Source organism: Dreissena polymorpha, chromosome 14, assembly GCF_020536995.1.
Source record: "Dreissena polymorpha isolate Duluth1 chromosome 14, UMN_Dpol_1.0, whole genome shotgun sequence".
In the NCBI taxonomy this organism is placed as follows: domain Eukaryota; kingdom Metazoa; phylum Mollusca; class Bivalvia; order Myida; family Dreissenidae; genus Dreissena; species Dreissena polymorpha.
The window spans coordinates 45,525,581-45,546,559 of record NC_068368.1 but is presented as its reverse complement, the minus strand read 5'-3'; the positions used below and the strand labels follow the sequence as shown (position 1 = coordinate 45,546,559).

The 20,979-nt window shown below is 35.9% G+C and overlaps 2 protein-coding genes across 10 annotated transcripts in view; one reads left to right on the top strand and one right to left on the bottom strand.

The window, feature by feature from the left end:
* LOC127857918 (discoidin domain-containing receptor 2-like) overlaps window positions 1-20,979 on the bottom strand; it is a 177,549-nt gene that overhangs the window by 4,625 nt on the left and 151,945 nt on the right. For 2 of the 4 annotated variants that reach the window (XM_052394671.1, XM_052394668.1), the window contains exons 2-6: window positions 18,708-18,854; window positions 16,220-16,500; window positions 15,255-15,453; window positions 6,728-6,924; window positions 2,118-2,249 (exon numbers count right to left, since the gene is read on the bottom strand). In XM_052394671.1, the coding sequence (XP_052250631.1) occupies window positions 2,118-2,249; window positions 6,728-6,924; window positions 15,255-15,453; window positions 16,220-16,500; window positions 18,708-18,854 (956 nt within the window). The remainder of the gene's footprint in view (window positions 1-2,117; window positions 2,250-6,727; window positions 6,925-15,254; window positions 15,454-16,219; window positions 16,501-18,707; window positions 18,855-20,979) is intronic. The other 2 variants (XM_052394669.1, XM_052394670.1) reach the window with 2 other exon arrangements.
* Window positions 1-20,979, top strand: part of LOC127857912 (uncharacterized) — a 351,976-nt gene that overhangs the window by 302,546 nt on the left and 28,451 nt on the right. The window lies entirely within an intron of this gene.

Here is a 20,979-nt window from a genome sequence, read left to right as displayed (position 1 = left end):
ACAGGGGGGGGGGGATTATGCATATAAACAAGTATAATGATGCTTATGTTAGTGGTATTGGTAGTGGTAATGGTTATTTTCCCTTTTTTCATGACTGTGATGAGATGATCTATGCTACAAGGTGTCATGGAGTTGGCCGAATTTATTTATTATCAAGTACCCGTGTAATATAACAGGTAGCCAATTTTAAATATTTTAACAAAATAAATTCAACATTCATACATATTTTATTGGGCATGCCTTAACATGTGTGGATAATATGAGTGACAACTTATAAATGTAAAAAACATCACAATAGCTCACATTTTGTTTACAAGTAAGAATAGCTTTTAATCTGCGAACACAAAAATGCAGTTTGTGATATTAGCTTCTGTCCCAGACAGATTGCAAGATGCCTATATTATCTAGCATCATAAGCAGCACCCGAGTCTGAGAACAACAATTTGCAGAGAAAATATTTTATTGCTTCTCCAATTAATAACCAATCATCAGAGAGAGAGAGTTATTCACATTGTTTTTCATCATCATCTAGAAATGTGTCTGTGATTGTCATGAAAGATTGCCCCACCCACTTGGCTCCCAATAAGCTTGCTTTATACAGCAATTACAGGTTGTTTTTCACTCTCTAATTCGTAAGAAGATATTTTTTATTCAATTTATATCAAAATTAATATCACAATAATTTGAAGGATTTTAGTAAATCATACAAATATGAAGAACTTTTTAAGTTATCACAGAATCCAGAAAAGTATGAGGATCGATCATTTTCAACAGTATTTCTTGTCCAGTTGTTGCCATAGAATCCAGAATCCTTGACGTAGGAACAAAATGAAATGATGTGCATAATCTCCATATTGCTATCTGTCCATATTTCAAGTTTCATGAAAAAATATGAAGAACTTTTAAAGTTATTGCAGGATCCAGAAAAGTGTGACAGACTGACAGCCAAACCATAATTCCCCTCCGGTGAAACCGGTAGGGGACAACACGCATTTTCTTTGAATAGATATCCCCAGCCAAATATTAATTTTGTGACAAACACACAGACTGACTGACAGACAGACAAAGCCATTTCTATATCCCTCTGCCTTTGGTGGGGGATAATAATTTAATTAATAAATAAGTTCAAACTAAGCTGGCTGAAAGAATTTACTGGTTGTGGATTGCAGGCAGTCTTATAACCAGGGGTGTGGTTTAGGAAACACCTCAGGGAAAGAAAAAGCCCAACTCCCATCACTATCACAGTACACAAAAACTCTTCTTTTGTAGATCCAGCAAAGCTAAGAGCACTTTGTAAACTTCTGGGAATTGCAAGGGAGGAACGAAGCTGCAATATTGTGGAAATAACACCCTGGTTTAAAGAAATGGTTTTGTCACAGGGATTGGTAGAGTTTTAACAGTAGTGATTATATGGAGGCAAATATTGACACAAAATTATTGATTCCAAATCTTGCACCAGTGTTATTTATCACCGTATTGGAAAAAGGCCTGGTCCTTTTGGAGTGCAAATTTTGTTGTTGTTTTAATTAAAATTGCAAAATTATTGTTGTTGTTTTAAACAAGTGTTCCGCGGTCAGAGACATATGCCCCCCCAAACACCTTGACCTTTGACCTTGTGACCTGAAAATCAATGGGGTCATCTGCCAGTCATGATCAATGTACCTATGCAGTTTCATGATCCTAGGCATTATGGTTCTTGAGTTATCATCCGGAAACCATTTTACTGATTTGCGTCACTGTGAGCTTGACCTTTGACCTAGTGACCTGAAAATCAATAGAGGTCATCTGCCCGTCATGATCAATGTACCTATAAAGGGTCATGATCCTAGGCCTAAGCCTTCCTGAGTTATCATCCAGAAACCATTTGGTGGACAGACCGACATGTGCAAAACAATATACCCACTCTTCTTCAAAGGGAGGGCATAAAAATACTTTAAATTTGAGAATAAGTGTTTTCAGTATGATGTTAACTTAGGTTCAACTTATTAAGCTTGGTGAAATATTTTTTGTGTGAAACCTTATATTGGGCAATTTTATTTGTGGAAAATAAATCTCCATAGGGAATGGGGCCTTATACCAGCCCCTAATTCTAACAAAAAAGTTCACTGCACACTCACCTCCCCGAACTGTCCCTCTCCCAGCACCTCAACAAATCTCAGGTTTTCACGAGGGAACTCAACCACGGACAGGTCGAGGCTGAGTAACAACTCGGCGTTAGGAATCGAGTACACGCTGCTTCCAGTGGCACCCTGAATGTACGAAAGAGAGAAGTTTGTTTTTAATAAGAACCTTGTTCTCGGAAAACTGGGCATAAGGTATCGTCCCAGACAGCACAGGCTAATCTGTGACACTCTACACTCTAGCCCAGATTTTCAAATACAAGGATCATATCATGGAGGTAAGTTAGCCTACGCATACAACTAGCTGTTCAAGAAAGACTTTTTGACTATTGAACTACATGGGAGGAGCCAAAACAAGACTACTAACACCTTGAACTGCACCTTGTAGCCTGGCAATACGCACTCATTGTCCCTTTACTACAGAAATACACGGACAATAAGAGATAATTATTCAAAGCAATGTGGAAAAGAACACATTTTGCCAGGTACATCAATTTTCCCATTACACGAGAAATAAAGACAGTTGTTTTTCATTATATAATTTTGAGACTGCAATAAAGACACTTACTACGTTGTTCATTATTCAGATATGAGATAGTTTTACAGTATAGTATTTACTATTTGTTCTTTCATGCGATATTGGGTGGCTTTTCTTGATTATATTTTGGAATTTACTGGCAAGATATAAAATACATGTCCTAACAACTTTTTAAAGTATTTATTCACAACCTAGTACATCTATTTCACAACCTGGCACAATGCATTAAGCCCCATTTTCCCATAGCGAGTCTCATATGTTGACAGGTGTTATGTTAAGACCTTTCAGTAAGTTCAGTTGGTTTATAAGACTAGATTTGCTCATTAAATAACTGGCCTCATTTTTGTGTGATATGAGATATGGATTTAACAAAATAAAACACATTTAAAGGAATAGGATAGCCAAAACAACCGTTATATGCAAAGTAACCCAGATGTCTTTTCCCAGTGTATATGAATAATGTAACTGAATATTAGTTAAACTATATTTTGGAAAAAACATTTAAACATTGCAATATCACTGCATTTGTTAGTTCTTTTTCACTACTGTGACTGGTATGTATTAAAATTTTTATACAATAAATAATATGCTTTCTACGTCTCATGCCTGCAATTTGATGGTTTTATTGAAGTACGATGGATGTGCAATGCTATTTATTCTGATATTAAACCAGGTGCCTAGTTATATCTAACATTCATAAAACACTAATAAAAAGTATTTCTTGTATTGAAGCCCATCAACATTAAATAACATTTTGTCATAACTACATGTACAGCTTCTTTGACATCCAAGATGTATTTTTGCAAAAACTGTGAAATAACTATTGCCGCAGAGATCTTATGTTTGTTTCTTCCAAAGCACGAACATTGATGTTTAAAGTTACTTAACATTCATTTATAGAAATAGGTGTCCTTGTGTCATAAAACGTCAATCGCACTGTGCAATTGCCTCCTCAGATTTCGCTGCGTCACAAAAAATGAATCTTAGGACATATCTGAACAGTGAAGCTCAACAAATGTTTCTTCATCCTTATGCTCAAGTGATTTTTTGCCCCAAATTACAGCCTTTTACAGGCTGCTTTCCATTGGCAAAAAGTAACATATTTTCCCCCCAAAATCTGGAGAAAAAAATCCCCAAAAGATGCAGAACTTTTCCAATAAACTTAATAATTGGTTTATTATACAGGAATATAACTCTGTAACACTTTATAACAATAATTTTGAAATGCAGTTAAAAACTTGCTTATTCTCAATTAGAATACTGTTATATATAATCATATTAAAAATGTATCATTTTTTCCGAAATTGCATGGTTCATCACGTTACTTTTCACATCCAAATGGAAAAGGCTGTAAGATATGAAGCCAAAGAAAATCACTATGCTCTGCTGAGGATTCTTACTATCTGCTAATGGGACCACAAAACCTTGCATGACTTAAGCAGAAAGGGAAGCTCCTGACCAGACTGTGCAAATTAATATATGGCATTATATCCATTTTCGCATACAGCAGCTCAATTAATCACACCCATGGATTTTTCATTTCTCTTTTATGGAATTTGATCAATATATACTGAAAATAATGCACAACTGTTGAAATCCGAAATAAGGATGAAGGGCACATTTGCAAAATGACAAAAAAGAGAAGGTATTTTTACAATGGGAGGTCTACAATGTACCTGGAGGTCTACAATGTACCTGGAGGTCTACAATGTACCTGCAGGCCTACAATGCACCTGGAGGTCTACAATGCACCTGGAGGCCTACAATGTATCTGGAGGTCTACAATGTACCTGGAGGTCTACAATGTACATGGAGGTCTAAAATGTACCTGGAGGTCTACAATGTACCTGCAGGCCTACAATGCACCTGGAGGTCTACAATGTACCTGGAGGTATACAATGTACATGGAGCTCTACAATGTACCTGGAGGTCTACAATGCACCTGGAGGTCTACAATGTACCTAGAGGTCTACAATGAATCTGGAGGTCTACAATGTACCTGGAGGTCTACAACGTACCTGGAGGTCTGCAACATACCTGGAGGTCTACAACGTACCTGGAGGTTTACAATGTACTTGGAGGTCTACAATGTACCTGGAGGTCTACAATGTATCGGGAGGTCTACAATGTACCTGGAGGTCTACAACATACCTGGAGGTCTGCAACGTACTTAGAGGTCTACAATGTACCTGGAAGTCTACAATGTACCTGGAGGTATACAATGTACCTGGAGGTCTACAATGTACCTGGAGGTCTACAATGTACCTGGAGGTCTACAATGTACCTGGAGGTCTACAATGTACCTGGAAGCCTACAACGTACCTGGAGGTCTACAATGTACCTGGAGGTCAACAATGTATCTGGAGGCCTACAATGTACCTGGAGGTCTACAATGTAGCAGGTCTATAACGTACCTGGAGGTCTAAAACGTACCTGGAGGTCTACAATGTTCCTGGAGGTCTACAATATACCTGGAGGTCTACAATGAACCAGGTCTACAACGTACCTGGAGGTCTACAACGTACTTGGAGGTCTACAATGTACCTTGAGGTCAATAATGTACCTGGAGGTCTACAACGTACCTGGAGGTCTGCAACATAACTCTAAGATCTACAATGTACCAGGAGGTCTACAATGTACCTGGAGGTCTACAATGTACCTGGAGGTCTACAATGTACCTGGAGGTCTACAATGTACCTGGAGGTATACAATGTACCTGAAGGTCTACAATGTACCCACATGTCTGCAATGTACCTGGAGGTCTACAATGTACCTGGAGGTCTACAATGTACCTGGAGGTCTGCAACGTACTTGGAGGTCTACAACGTACCTGGAGGTCTACAACATACCTGGAGGTCTACAATGTACCTGGAGGTCTACAATGTACTTAAAGGTCTGCAATGTACTTGGAGGTCTACAATGTACCTGGAGGTATACAATGCACCAGGTCTACAATGTACTTGGAGGTCTACATTGTACCTGGAGGTCTACAATGTACCTGGAGGTCTACAATGTACCTGGAAGTCTACAATGTACCTGGAGGTCTACAATGTGCCTAGATGTCTACAATGTACCTGCAGGTCTACAATGTACCAGGAGGTCTACAATGTACCTGGAGGTCTACAATGTACCAGGTCTACAATGTAACAGGTCTACAATCTACCAGGCGGCCTACAATGTACCTGGAGGTCTACAATGTACCTGGAGGTCTACAATGTACCAGGTCTACAAAGTACCTGGAGGTCTACAATGTACCTGGAGGTCTACAATGTACCTGCAGGCCTACAATGTACCTGGAGGTCTACAATGCACCTGGAGGTCTACAATGTACCTGGAGGTCTACAATGCACCTGGAGTTCTACAATGTACCTGGATGTCTACAATGCACCTGGAGGTCTACAATGTACCTGGAGGTCTACAATGTACCTGCAGGCCTACAATGTACCTGGAGGTCTACAAGGTACCAGGTCTTCAATGTACCTGGAGGTCTACAATGTACCTGGAGGTCTACAATATACCTGGAGGTCTACAATGTACCTGGAAGTCTACCATGTACCTGGAGGTCTGCAATGTACCTGGAGGTCTACAATGTACCTGGAGGTCTACAATGTAACAGGAGGTCTACAATGTACCTGGAGGTGTACAATGCACCTGGATGTCTACAATGTACCTGGAGGTCTACAATGCACCTGGAGGTCTACAATGTACCTGGAGGTCTACAATGTACCTGAAGGTCTACAATGTACCTGGAGGTCTACAATGTACCTGGAGGTCTACAATGCACCTGGAGGTCTACAATGTACCTGGATGTCTGCAATGCACCTGGAGGTGTACAATGTACCTGGAGGTCTACAATGTACCTGGAGGTCTACAATGTACCTGGAGGTCTACAATGTACCTGGATGTCTGCAATGCACCTGGAGGTCTACAATGTACCTGGATGTCTGCAATGCACCTGGAGGTCTACAATGTACCTGGAGGTCTACAATGTACCTGGATGTCTGCAATGCACCTGGAGGTCTACAATATACCTGGAGGTCTATAATGCACCTGCAGGTCTACAATGTACCTGGAGATTTGGAATGTTGCGACTCTGCTGATGCACGACATCTGCAGTTGCGTACAGCGCATCATAGTTGGGTGGGGTGAGGTCGAGCTGGTTAAGAACCACGCCCCGGAGCTTGGGGACCTGGGGCGGGTAGATGGGCGGGAGTGCCACCTTCAGGGCTGACTTTGTGACGTCTGGAACAGCGTAGTCACGAGAATCTAGAATGAGAAATATGAAATTTTAAGTTAACCTTTTACCACTCAGCATGTTGATGCATTTGTAGTTCATTAGAAAATTCAATTACATTTAAGACCTTTCTCACAAGATTAAAGATTTAAAGGCCTTATTTCATGCATTGTTAACAAATCACAAAATGAAGCTGTAAAATGTTGTTCTAATAAAGCTTAATGCATATATAGATATTCTTTAAATTACTCTTGTTTGTCCATGGGTTAGTAAATTAAGAATGCTTTGAGAAAAATTATGTAAGAAGTGCAAAAATAATAATATGCTCTTTGTACATGTTCAGTCATTGAAACATAACAGTATTATGTATATTATATTAAGTTGTTATATCATATATGTATACAAAAATGCATCAATAATACAAATTTTAATTCTAGTGTATAAACAGTGTTGCGATGATGAAATTAAAAAATTTCTTTGTTAATTAATTTTTTTAGAAATCCAAGTCTTCTTTATAACGATGTTTCCTTAAGACAAGTCCGCCCACATTTCCCTATATAATCTAGTTATCAAAGTGAATGCACATATCTCACACTTCTGAGGTTTCAGTGGCACTACTCAAAGATAATCTGGATAGAAAAGATTTAGACATGAAAAGCATTTCAACTATGCAGGGCAATAAAACAAGCTGAGAAAAAAATCTTCAAATTCTATCAGTATGGCTATGGTATATGTAGTGTTTTCTGACACAGAGTCATTTACATTCAAAAAACTGTTGAGTGTTGCTCTGGGAAAACAGGGCTTAACTCTTTCCGTGCTGGAACCGAATTTTGAAGGCCTTTGCAAACAGTTTGGATCCAGATGAGACGCCACAGAACGTGGCGTCTCATCTGGATCCAAACTGTTTGCTATTCTTATAGTATTTTTTGAAAAAAATTATTGCTGATGAAACTGCTCATGCAGGTACATAGAAAGCAATATTTCATATCCAAGAACAATGGTAATAATTATGGATGTGGATATAGTAAGTTTATGATATGTTTACAAATAGAGATTATTACAGCAGGGGAAAAATTAGATTTTTGACAATTACAATGAACCAAGAAACATATTGTCTCCCTGGCGTTCACCAAATATTTTACTCTTTGTTGAGCTTGTGCATAAAAATTAGAACAGCAGAAAAGTGGCGAAAAATAGTGATGTTGGTTACGAGACTAGTTCATAATATTATGTCATCATTGATTATTAATAAATAACTATTCATACATCTACAAATTTAATTGAAAGTTTAATTACACATGATTGCCTATGCATGTATTAAAGAGAATCAAATCGAGATGGGTTTGTTTCCTATTGACAACTTATTTCTGTCACTTATAATTTGAAAATAATAGTTGCATCAATATTTTGCATGACCTTGTAATAACTAATATACAAAGATACTACCATAAACAATGTAAAATATAGTTCAATCTTGCCTATATTGACTTATAAAGATCAAGCGTCACATGACATGACGACTGAAACTGGTCCATACCTTTACCTAAAGTTAAAGTTTCAACTTGATACATTTTGATGACTCCTTCATTAACTATTTCTCTGTATATTCATTGAATCTATATCTCGAAAAGCTCATTAGACTATGCTGCAGCTGTTGATCATGATAATTATGAACATCACAATGAACTGATCATGATGATTTTCTGTGAGATGAATTTCACAAATGCAGTGTTCAAGGGCTTTAATAATAATTTAATTGCATTTACTGTCCACAACTATCAAGAATGTGACACTCTTCATATCACTGGTAGACATGGGATCTTACACTCCCAGGAAACAATGTTACCACGGATTCTTATCAAAACACATCTACTGCCAATCCTCAACAGTTATGTCAATGTTCTTGTTAAACTACACCACCACAGCTGGGAGGCAATGACTCTACCAGAGGAGACCAAAGTTTTGTTCACACAAAGTATATTAACCCTTTACCACGCAGATACGCACTTTGGTCTGTTTTTAGTCTCTTAGACAATCAAATAAGATTAAAGACCTTTCTAATAATACATTAAAGTTTTAAAGGCTTAATATTCAACCCTAAGATTCTGATGAGCAGCAAACCGCATAAAGCCTTAACAGCCTGCTAATTAGCAAGCTGCTATGGTACTATGCTATTTGCATTTAGCCATTTTCCCTTCGCTTCTGAGTGGGAAAGGGTTCAAACTTTACCAGTGATAGCACCCTAGGCTGCTTAACATTGGAGCCTCACTCGGGGAAAATGTTGCCTAATGCATGTACGTAGTGTCCTCCCAGATTAGCCTATGCAGTCTGCACAGGCTAATCTTGGACCACACTTTCGGCCTAAACTGTAGTTTTGCTAGGGAAGAGTCTTCCTTTAAATGCATAACAACAATAAAAGTGGAAAGTGTCATCCTTGAATAGCTGCCCAGGCTCATATGTTTTTCATAGATTGAAAAACTGTCATTGCTGACTTAGAATTAGAGCTCCAGATAAGGATTTAGTCTAAAGGGTATTTCAGCCCCCTGATATTATTGTCAACGCGTATTTTACTCTTTTGTTTCAGCCATAAAGGGTTAGGGGTATTTTCCATTTCCATAGAAAACGGAAAAAGTAAAAGGTGTGTTTAATCTAGAAATAGTATTATTATTTGTTATTTATATTATTAAATGCAAACAGAATATATTTAAAATGACGATATGAACAGACTTTCTTTAAAAATATTCCCGCAAGTTGCTTAAAACGTCCCTTTTTGACCAACAAACATGATGGGCCGCCATTTTTATTACAATCTTATTTTGATTGACTAGTATCTTTGATTCAAAGGGTAACTTACACTAAAACCTTAATTGGATTATTGGTTAAACCGGTAACACACTTTAATTGATAAATAAAATACGTACCAACATTTGTAAAGCGTTTTGTTACATACTGGGCCGATTTTTAATACGTTTTTTATTTGTTCAATGTGTAAATAGGCAGATACGCTTCTTATCTGGAGCTCTGCTTAGAATGTTTTAAAAATATATATTCTTATTGACTTATTGAATTCATTTTAAAGTTGACTTGTTAACAATCACACTAAATGAAAATGCTTTTATTTAATTATATAAAACAAAATCAAAAACATGCACAATAACACGTTAATTGTTCAGAAAAAAGGGCAGTGAAAACCCATTAATAAAATATATGTATAGAAAAGATCTAAATTATCAGAAAAATTCATCAAATTCTTAAAATATCAGCATGGTATAAATTACTGTAAAAACATGCATACCTCCCAGAGTGAAATCATATGTATGACACTCAATAACATTTTTATAGTGATAAATGAAAAATCTATGACATGACTTACAGCTAGAAAGTGGGTGGGCTCTTAAATAGGTAAGTCATTCACCAGAGAAATTTTGAAATTGTACGGTAGATCTACAGTCCATCTTGAACAGAGAGAACACCCTCAATCTACACAGAAAGCCTTAAGAATATATCAGAAGTTTTAATTTCTTTGCATTTCAAAGGCTAATCTGATACAGGCTCATTTTACAGTTTAAATAAGAATGGCTTAGAACAAGATTAATATGCTGCTGGGGAAATTTGCTACCAACTGTGTTCAGGAAACAAGAAAACAATTTGCAGGACTTAGTTTTATTATCAAAACTCTGGGAACTGGCATACATGCCATACGTCCCGATCTCGGCGGGACAGTCCCGCTTTTGGGCCCTTTGTCCCGCCGTCCCGATATGAGACGATTTGTCCCGACATTCGTAAAAAACGATGTAAGGTCTATAGGTTTCCAATAAAATTCGCTATTCAAGCTCTGTTTCGCTAACACTTACCCCCGCTAATCCCTTTATTGCCCCCAATTAACAATCCGATTCTACTTATCGTGTGTACCAGTGTTGTTTATGGCACCTTATCAGCGATTTATCGGCTAATTATTGATTTCATCAGATACAAGATACAAGATACAAACTTTTATTTCAAGTCGGTTAACAATAAATAACAGTATAACATTAGCTATGTATAGCTATTGATCAGGCATTCACACCATGGTGGTCTTCAAGATAGTGGTCGCTTATTGCTATCGATAGTTGTATTAAAATGAAATAAATGTTGAAAATGTGTTTATTTTTGTATTTGTTTGAAACGGTTTACAAAACAATTGTTTTGTAAAATTAACTCTACGTCATTAATGAGTCTTTTACATTCAATGTTTAGTTCATAAATAGCGGGATAATCCGAATGTGCAATATACCAAAATCGCAACAAACAGTCCAATAAGTGATACCCATCCTGTCTAGTGTAATTGGGTGTAATACTAATAAAAACAACAAGGTGCTATGCATGACAGTTTGACCCTACTCCAATTAAGCTAAAAACCACGAGGTGCTATGCATGACAGTTTGACCCTACTCGAATAAAGCCGCGACAATTGACAAGTAACAAACTGCGCATGGATACGTGCTTAAAAAACATCGCAACAAACAGTAAAAGTGGTACCCATCTTGTCTTGTGTTATTGTAATAAACACAACGTGTTGTTATTCATGACAGTTTGACACTACCCCAATACAGCGCCTGACAATTCACAATTCAGTTTAATCTGTGTATATAAGAAGAAAACAAAATATGATTATTAACATTAGAGAAAAATAATTCGAGTAAGGCATCCATAGACTTCTTTTGTCCTTTTGTTTTTGTTGGTGTAAAAACGGTTGAGGCGTTGTTGAGAGTTAAAATGAACACAAAGACGGTTTGCTTCCACCAAAAACCTAACTCTGAAATGTGTACGGCCGCGCATTCCGTGTGTAACTGATGTAACTGTTTGGTAGATAGTTTACTGTAACCCGTACTTTCAGTGTACTGGATAGCCTCCCCTGCGTTAATGTTTGCCATTGAAATTAATATAATGAGTATTGTTGTCGTAATGTTCTAGATTTTGTACTCTAAAAAGATGAATATTATGCTCGTTGTTTGCTATTGTCTTATTTTTATAAAACTGTTATTGTTATGTTTTAGATTCCATGCTTCATATCAGATGTTTTATGTCTTGAATAAAAGTATCAAGAGTATTTGTTAGTACTATACTGACTACAGTAAAGGTGGAATGATAAATCGTTTTAGGTGTCTCGCTTTTGGGTCAAATGTCCCGACAATATTTTATGGAATGTCCCGCTTTGGACCTAAAAAAAATATGGCATGTATGGTTATAGAAACACATTGTAATTATTTATGTTATTGGATTTTGTTATTTCATTCATTACACTGTGGAAAATTAGTAATTCAATGGACATAATACTGATAGACAGTGGGAATTCGAACCTGTTGGGGAACATAGTTGTCATTTCTGAAGAATTCTGCGATTTATTTAAAGGAGCAATTCATGAAAAAATCCCTCCCCATTTAGTATTCAGTAAAACTCTTAATTAATTCACAACTTAAACATTTTTTGGGTATAGTTTGATAATAACAGAGAGACAATAACAATATAATCATTTTATCTCATAATGCCAGTTGGACCACATAATTGTACTGGACCACATAATTGTTTAGAAGTACATTATATTGTTGTAAACCCGAAGTTTGACATTCAACAGGAGCCTAAGAAGTCTTATGTGAATATTTTCCCAGAATGCCACAGTGTGAAGTCTTTGAAACACAAAAAACATTGGTACATTGACAAATATTTGGGAATGTCAATTAAGATACTGTTCCGGAGAGAAATTATGTTTTATTACATATATAAGAGGACCTTATCTTTTGTTGTTATGATACATAAATGGTTCACATTCTAAACTTAAGGATGAAACAAATTGTAAATTAAAACATTTATCTTTCCCCATAAACTTAGTGCATCAAGCACATAATCATCCCCTTTTTCTGATATTTTTATGCTCAAGGCATCTTACATATAAAGTGCACTTGAATGGAACATAACTTTCTAGTATCTATTTGCAAGTAGACAACAGGGTATTTTGTGGAAAGTACAGTCGATTGGTGTATAACGGATAGCTAAGGACTTCGAGTTCTTATTTTAACGTAAACACCATGCATTCAGTAATTAAACCATTAAACCTAGATTATAGACACATGTCTTTCCTATTGAAACATGCCAGCGGTTTTAAATTTCCGAAAAAATATTATTTGTTTACAGCGCGAATTTCATGGTACACTGATTCAGCCATTACGGGATCGCTTAGGTCTTTATCGGATTACATGTGTATCGTGTTATTTCTTGAAATTTGACACAGCATTTGTAAAAAATAATTGCAATATATGTACATTTCCAGAAAGGACATTTATTTCTGCGTTTAATAAGACCAAGTTCATGGAAATCGCTGCACAATTGATGAAGTAATGGCTGTTCAAAGCGATGCACCCTATATTCGGGTCATTTTGAGTTGAATCTATATAGATTTGATAGTGGAAAATATGTTTTCAGAGAAATCGATTTTTCGTTATAATTTGATTATTTTTCATTAAAAATGATGTTTTCACTTATTAATAGCATAGCCACATGCTAACCACATGTGTATTGGACAACTTCAATTGAGTTTATATTTATTTTGAGACAATCCCCACATTCCTGAATATGGGTCACCACATGTCCGTTATTCACTAAATCCCGAGTTGCAGCTTTCATGCTTATTTTATATGGTACGCATCAATCTGGTTTCTGAGCATTCTTACTTTTGTAAAGGACACATAATACTAAAATATTACATCAATGAACATTATGTTTACCAAACAAAATCTGCAAAATTCAAGAAACCATTCGTCTGCACTTTTCCTGTCATCACAAAAACAGTGTGTACATAATGTGACCTTGTTTTGCTTTCGAAAAAAGAAACAGTTGTTAAAATTGACATACATCAACAAAAACATGAATCGACTTAACAATGAAAGGCTTTTTGTATTCAATTCATAGAAAACTATAAATCTTAACATAAATAAAAGTATTTTGCAAAAAACGTTTAAGCTATCCGTTACTCACTTAAATCCTCTATACACTAATCGACTGTAAACAAGCATTAGACATATAATGTCCCTTTACCACTTAGATTTGTATTTTGATGCATAATGTAGTCCCTTAGAAAGTTTTATTTAACTAAAGACCATTCTTACTAAAATCAAGTTTTACAGGCTTCACTTCAAATTCTTAGATACTGATGAGCAGCAAACAGTATAAAACCTTTACAGGCTGTGAGTGACTTGCAGGCTCTTCTGGTTTTATGCTGTTTGCACATAGCCATTTTCACTTTGCTTCTGAGTGGGAAAGGGTAATATCATTAACCCCAAATAAGTGAACACATCAACACGCAATACCAATTAGGCTGACATAAAGACACACAGACATAAAGGCACACAAACAGGCAGATATATGGAACACTGACAGGCAGACATAAAGGCACACAGACACATTGGAAACACACTGGCACTATGCAGGGTATATATTGACATGGACTATAGCTAAGCAGTTGTAAAGCATTGCACATTGTTAACAAAAATTCTTCATTTTCCAACATTCTTCAAAAGTAAAGTTTTTCTGTATTGTCATTGAATATCTCTAAATCTCTTGAACAATTTTAAAACTTAGCCAAAAATGCTATTTAGTAGAGTTTTAACTATTAAATTATATTTATTATTGGTTTACATTTTTTTAATATGGCATTCATAATCTTATGTTCATGCTGTTTCAATGGCAAATTACAGCTTGAAAGTGAGAGACACACAGTTTTATATTCTACTTGCCATATAATTTTTTAACTAACATTAAAGTTCATTTAATATACTTTAACATGCTGATTTTTTTCGTATGGATAGTTCATAATTACTTAGGTAAACAAGAGCACCGCATAATGGGTGCCAACGCTCGGCTGCGAAAGCTTGTCAGATTAAAAAAAATTTTTTTTAGAGGTCAGTGACCTTGACCCTTGACCTAATGACCCAAAACTGGGTGTGATGTGTAGAACTCATCAAGGTGCATCTACATATGAAGTTTCAAAGTTGTAGGTGGAAGCACTTTGATTTTAGAGCCAATGTTAAGGTTTAAGCATGGCGCCTACGGCTGACAGCGGACAGCAGATGACACGATGAGCTGGCTATGACAATAACTCCGGTTTTCTCCGAAAACAGCCAAGCTAAAAATAACATCTTATAAAATAAGTAACTGAAACTGCTTTAGATTACAAAAGTTATGCAGCAATATGGATGTTAATAAGCCATAGAAGCTGTTTTAACATGTGATTCTAAGTGTACGAGCGGTAAAGCGAATATACGGACACACCATGCCATGTATGTACGAGGCATCACAGAAAAGCTTGGGTATCCATGGCAATAAATACCTTGCAATTCAGAACTAGAGGAGGGGAGGTCGGGTAAATTGCGACCTTGAATGGAATCTTTCGGGTCAGAATAACCCTTTAAAACTTTGTCAGCACCGTTACACGTATGCAGCATGTCCATATCCTCATTTGGCAGACCCTTGTACATCGTCCCGTTGGACATTTTCCCGCTCAGCGTGTGGTGGAACGTGTTGTTGACCTGATTTGAAAAAAAATAAGTATGAGCTTTACTTTAAGAAAAGAGAGGTAATTTCAGTAGGCACCGACTAATCAGGGACAAGACTTTCCCCTTTTATGCTATTTTTGGTTTTAAGAAAGTCTTCTTTTGGCAAAAATCCACTTTAGGCAGAAAGTGTAGTTCCTGATTAGCCTGTGTGTAATGCACAGGCTAAACTGGGTTTACAGATTACGAGATGCATTAAACCCCCTTTTCACAGAGCAGGCTCTTTTCAAAATAAATAATATTATTACTGATAGACTGTTGTATCAAAACTGATCCATCTTTGTAAAGATGTAAAGGGTAATGTTATGTGTAATATACAGTTTTTCTGCTGCAAAGCGACGTAACATTACTGAATGACGTTGATGTTCCTTCCTATATTTTTGTTTATTTCAATTAATTTGATATTACTGATGAAGGCTAGGGCCAAAACGTGTTAAGTAATTAAGAAATTTAATTGAAAACAAGTAACATGTTTGTATATTATATTTTATTTCAACCTTACCAGCTCTGAAGCAAAGTGAAAAAGGATATATACAAAAAGCATGAAATTACAACAGCCTGCAAGTAACTCGCATTCTGTTCAGATTGTATGCAGTATGCTGCTTATTAGTATCTTAGGGTTGAAAATGAAGCATTTAAAACTTGAATCTAGCAAGAAAATTCCTTAATTTAAATTTGATTTTCGAAGGGACTACAGAAGCGTCAAAAAGTGTATCTGAGTGGGAAAGGTTTAACTGCTGACCTGGTTCATATTCATGGTCACGTGGTCAACAACGGGTTTCATGCCAAGACGGTTGTTGTTCTGTTTCCGTCGTCGATGGCGACACACGATGAAACATACGATGGCAAAGAGGACAACAATCAGACACGCCAGAGCTGCAATGATTATAGGGATGTACTGTTCTTCGAAGGATTTTTTTTCCTCAGGCTTATGCTGTGGGTAGTTTTCGTCATTTTTCGTCTTTTTGTCGGAGCCCTTTCTAGCATCGAAATCGGTTATACCATCTGGAAGGCCGTCTTGACCTGAAATATTAACAACATTTGCTTGCAGTGGTTTCTCACCATTTAGGGAATGGGGCTGGGAAAAATCGCGAACTTTTGACTAAAATTGGGAAATTAATGTTGTTGATTTAATTCTTACAAATCATAAAATATTCATAATTTAAGTGATTTCAATATAATATTGTATAAGTCTAACTTATAAAGCTGGATTTGGAGATGAATGACATGTTTAGACTTTAGAATATTAAAAAAATATTCTTTTTTGCAAACCTTCAATTGGAAATTTGTAGGGCCCATTTGGGCAACAACAAAAAAATTTCCATTGGGAATGGATCCTCGTAACGGACTCAAATTTGAACAAAACAAAAGCTGTCTCCATAGGATGACATATGCCCCCGATAAACGCTTTGATAGAAGTTATGAGCATTTTTCGAAACCTAAACGCATTTTTCGAAACCTAAATGCCGTCCCTAAGTTCAAGGTCAAGGTCAAAGGGGTCAAAATTTGTGTGCGTATATGGAAAAGCCTTGTCCATATACACAGACATACCAAATATTAAAGTCAAATCTGAAGCAACATAGAAGTAATAAGCATTTTTCAAAACCTAAACGCAAAGTGTGACGGACAGACGGACGGACAGTGCGATCACTATATGCCCTAATTAGGGGGCATAAAAAAAACACTGGCTTGTCATACTGTGTCACAACACTTCTAGATCATGAAAAAGTCTGTAAAAGGTCAGGTGCAGAAAATATTCAATAAAAACAAAACAGAGAGTTTATAACAGTGCAAGACCTATTCAGTTTTCTCGCTCATAGGTCTAGATGAAGATTTTAATGAAATTGATAGGGCCACATAAGATTTGAGAAGATTTGATGAAACTTTTAAAGAGTAGATGAATGATGTCTTCCTGCATGTCTTATGAAGAGTTCCATGACTGTATTTTGAAGAAAAAAAGGTTTCATAATGACTTAAACAAACAATGTTAAAGACAAAAATGCATCAAATCGAAAGTTGTTTACTAATTAACATTTACTGTCCCCACTGTGTGAGGACCATGTGATCTTGCCTCTTTCACATGTATATTCTTCACACACAAAGAATTGCATTTACTAAAAGTGGATAACAAATTATTCTAATGTACTTTTAATATTATTCCAAGCGATAGGCAAATTAGTTCTTTTGAAGGGTACTTGCATAGCAAGGAATAACAGTATGTTGATTTGCATACAATGTCTGTGATGTAAATATAAATATAAAGCTCTTGAAATAGGAGATTTTTATTGTGGATGAAAAGCAAATGCTTTTTTGTATGTACATATTTCTGCATATAAAATGGCCCAATGACTGCTGATTAGAATACCAAGTGCCGATTATAAACAGGCCAATGATCTCATTTCCAGCTCTTCTTTTTTTAAATAAATGAACACCTATTTCGTTCTATAGTTTTGATTAAAAAACGATAAAAGAAACAATAACAGACGTTTAAAGTAACATTTCTATCATGTTTTCTATTTGAGATTAATAAAATTCAAGAAGAAATAATGAATCTATGAATACTGGTAGTTTCCTTAAATGAAAGTGTTTATAAAAAAGAAATATAAATATTTTCATTTATTGTTTTTGTAGAAAAAGAGAACAGTTTACAACATAAATTCATTAAATTCAGTTTTGCTTGCCTGTTTAACGATATTTTTTTAAACAACTGTTTTTCAGTCATATCAGAGGTGTCAGTTAGCTACTCACACTGTTCCTGGGAAGAATGAACCCTTTCCCGCTAGAAAAAAATGAATTCGCTATGTCAAAACAGCATAAACCAGAACAGCCTGCCAGGTACTCGCAGTGTGTCGAGGTTTTATGCTGTTTGCTGCTCATCAGTATCTGAGGGTTGGAAATGAAGCCTAAAAAAAAGTTGAATCTAGTAAGGAAGGTCTTAAATTAAATTTAACTTTCTAAGGGACTATACATCATACATGCAGCAAAATACTTACCACAGACATAAAGAATTATCCAGTCCAAGAAGTCTACCTGTATTAGAAGCTCATACTAAATTGACAACTGCCCTACTTGACCTAGATATAGGTAGAAAAAAGATGTGTAAATCATTTCATGACCAAACCCTTAAAAAAATGTGTGGTCAGGCTGGGGTTCATGCACATAAAAAAACCAGATTGGCAGTCCAGCACTCAATCAACTATACTAGCCTGCCCTAATGTTCCATCACCTACCTATATGAATTCTGGGGCCATTGCTCAAATCCACATCCAGCTCAGGATCCTTCATCCGGTTGCTACTGAGTTTAGTGCTGGTTGCCGTGGTAACTGTTGTTGGGGGTGGTAATTCCTCACTGTAGTTACCAGGGAACGCAACCGGACCTACAAAAGTCACATGTTATGAACAAACTGCAGTTGCACATTGAGTTTTTACCTATTTATTTCAGCTTTGTTTTGAGAAAACTGGGATTAATGCATGTGCGTAGTGTTGTCCCAGGTAAATCAGGGATGACACTTTCCGCTTTTATGGAATGTTTTGTTTCAATAAATATATTCTTAACAAAAATCCAGTCAAGGTGGAAAGTGTTTTCCATAATTTATCAGGGATGACACATAATGCACATTTTTAGGCACGTTTTCACAGAAAGCTCAGTCTCATAAAAAAAAACACTACAACTTATTGAAATACGATCGAGTCTTTTGGAGAACCAGTACTTATGTGTTGGCAAATATTTTAACAATTTCAAAGACTGGTGATCAAACCAGGTACATCTCAAATACTAGGAAGCAACTTCCATGACTAATACCCTTCTACAACCTACATAGATTTGGTGTATTTACTTTAAATGATTAAATGTAATTGATATTAAAAAAACATTCACTTTATTTTCACATAAGAGCAAAAGGGTAAGGTTTTAGACTTACATATCCTCAAGCTCTTGTGCAATAAATAAAGAATTCAAGTAGATAGTTTTACAAATTTTTCTTTGAAGCCAGCTATAACACACTAATAGTGGTCATATCGTATTTCCAAATAAAAACCAGGAGACAAACATGACCCATCCACAAATGCTTATAGAAAGTTTACTGACATGAACATTCACTGTGTGTGATGGTATATTTAAACATGATACTCACTTATCTATAGACAAAGAACAAACTTATAAGCAATTTAAAAAGTTGAGCCAGCTATGAGCTCATCACAATAAAATATTTTTATAATTTTAAAAGCAAAACATGTAAGACTAAAGTTGATGTTATAATCAAAACATTGCAATAGCATTTTTCATCTTCCATTTAATAACTCTTAGTTATTCAAATATTAAGCCATAAAATCAATGCCTTCATAATTTAATTTTAGGCATAAGATATGCAATAGTCATTTACATTCATATCAACCGTGATCAATCAAAAATTATTTATTTAGGTAATGTTTAACAATTTACCACTTAAAAACGTATTTTTACCAGAGCTCCAGATAAAGGCCGTACAGCCGTAAATACGCCTTTTTCATGAAGAGTTACGCATTTATTTTTATAAACTGGACGTACAATTACGACATTAATATCCGTTTTACGCATTTACGAAAACAATCTGGCCGTACCGATACGTCTGCGAGGCTTATTTGTTGGTCTCTAACCTTATGGCGCTTTTCCTTAATTTAAATTACCGAAAAGTTGTAGACTGGGTTCATATATCAATGCCTATTCTGTCGCGTGATTTCCTGTAACTTATAAATCCGTCAAAAACAATATGTCTGCGCGCAATGTAATGCTGGTTTAACCGAAAGGAGTTCAAAACAACACTTTGTTGTCATATAATGACTACATACGGTGTCGTCTAATCATCCTGACATTAAATCTGTAAACCCAGAAAAAGACATTGTTGCTCCAATATTAAACGATTTGATTGCATCGGTGGCTTTAAACGTTAGAAAACACGATGGGAAACGGATGAGACAGTGAAATAAGTGTTCATTTACTTAGCTTACTAGGTGGCTTGTGTTTTCTTGTCAAGAAAAATGAAGAAATAGTATTAGTCATGAGTTTGTATGTGTAGTTGTATTTGCATCATAATTCAGAATGGAAAACCTTATACAGTAACTGTTTAAGAAGCTACATATATTTATTATAATTGCTGCAAATGTTTCTGTAAAGTCAGTTATACACCCCTCAATATTCAAGAACACGGGTAGTACAGTACTACCTGTATTTTTGGATATGGTAGTACAGGTACTAATTGATTTTAAGCGTTACTCCTTTTCTTTCTATCAGTGGCAGTACCGTTACTAATTCACAAATCCTTATCTGGAGCTCTGTTTACGCATTTGCAGTTCATTAGAAAGTTAAATTTAATTTAATATATTCTTACTAAAGTCAAGTTTTAAAAGATTCAACCCTTGGGTATACTGATGAGCAGCAAACAGCATTAAACCTGAACAGACTGTGAGTCACTCGCAGGCTGTTCTGGTTTTATGCTGTTTGCACATATTTATTTTCACTTTGCT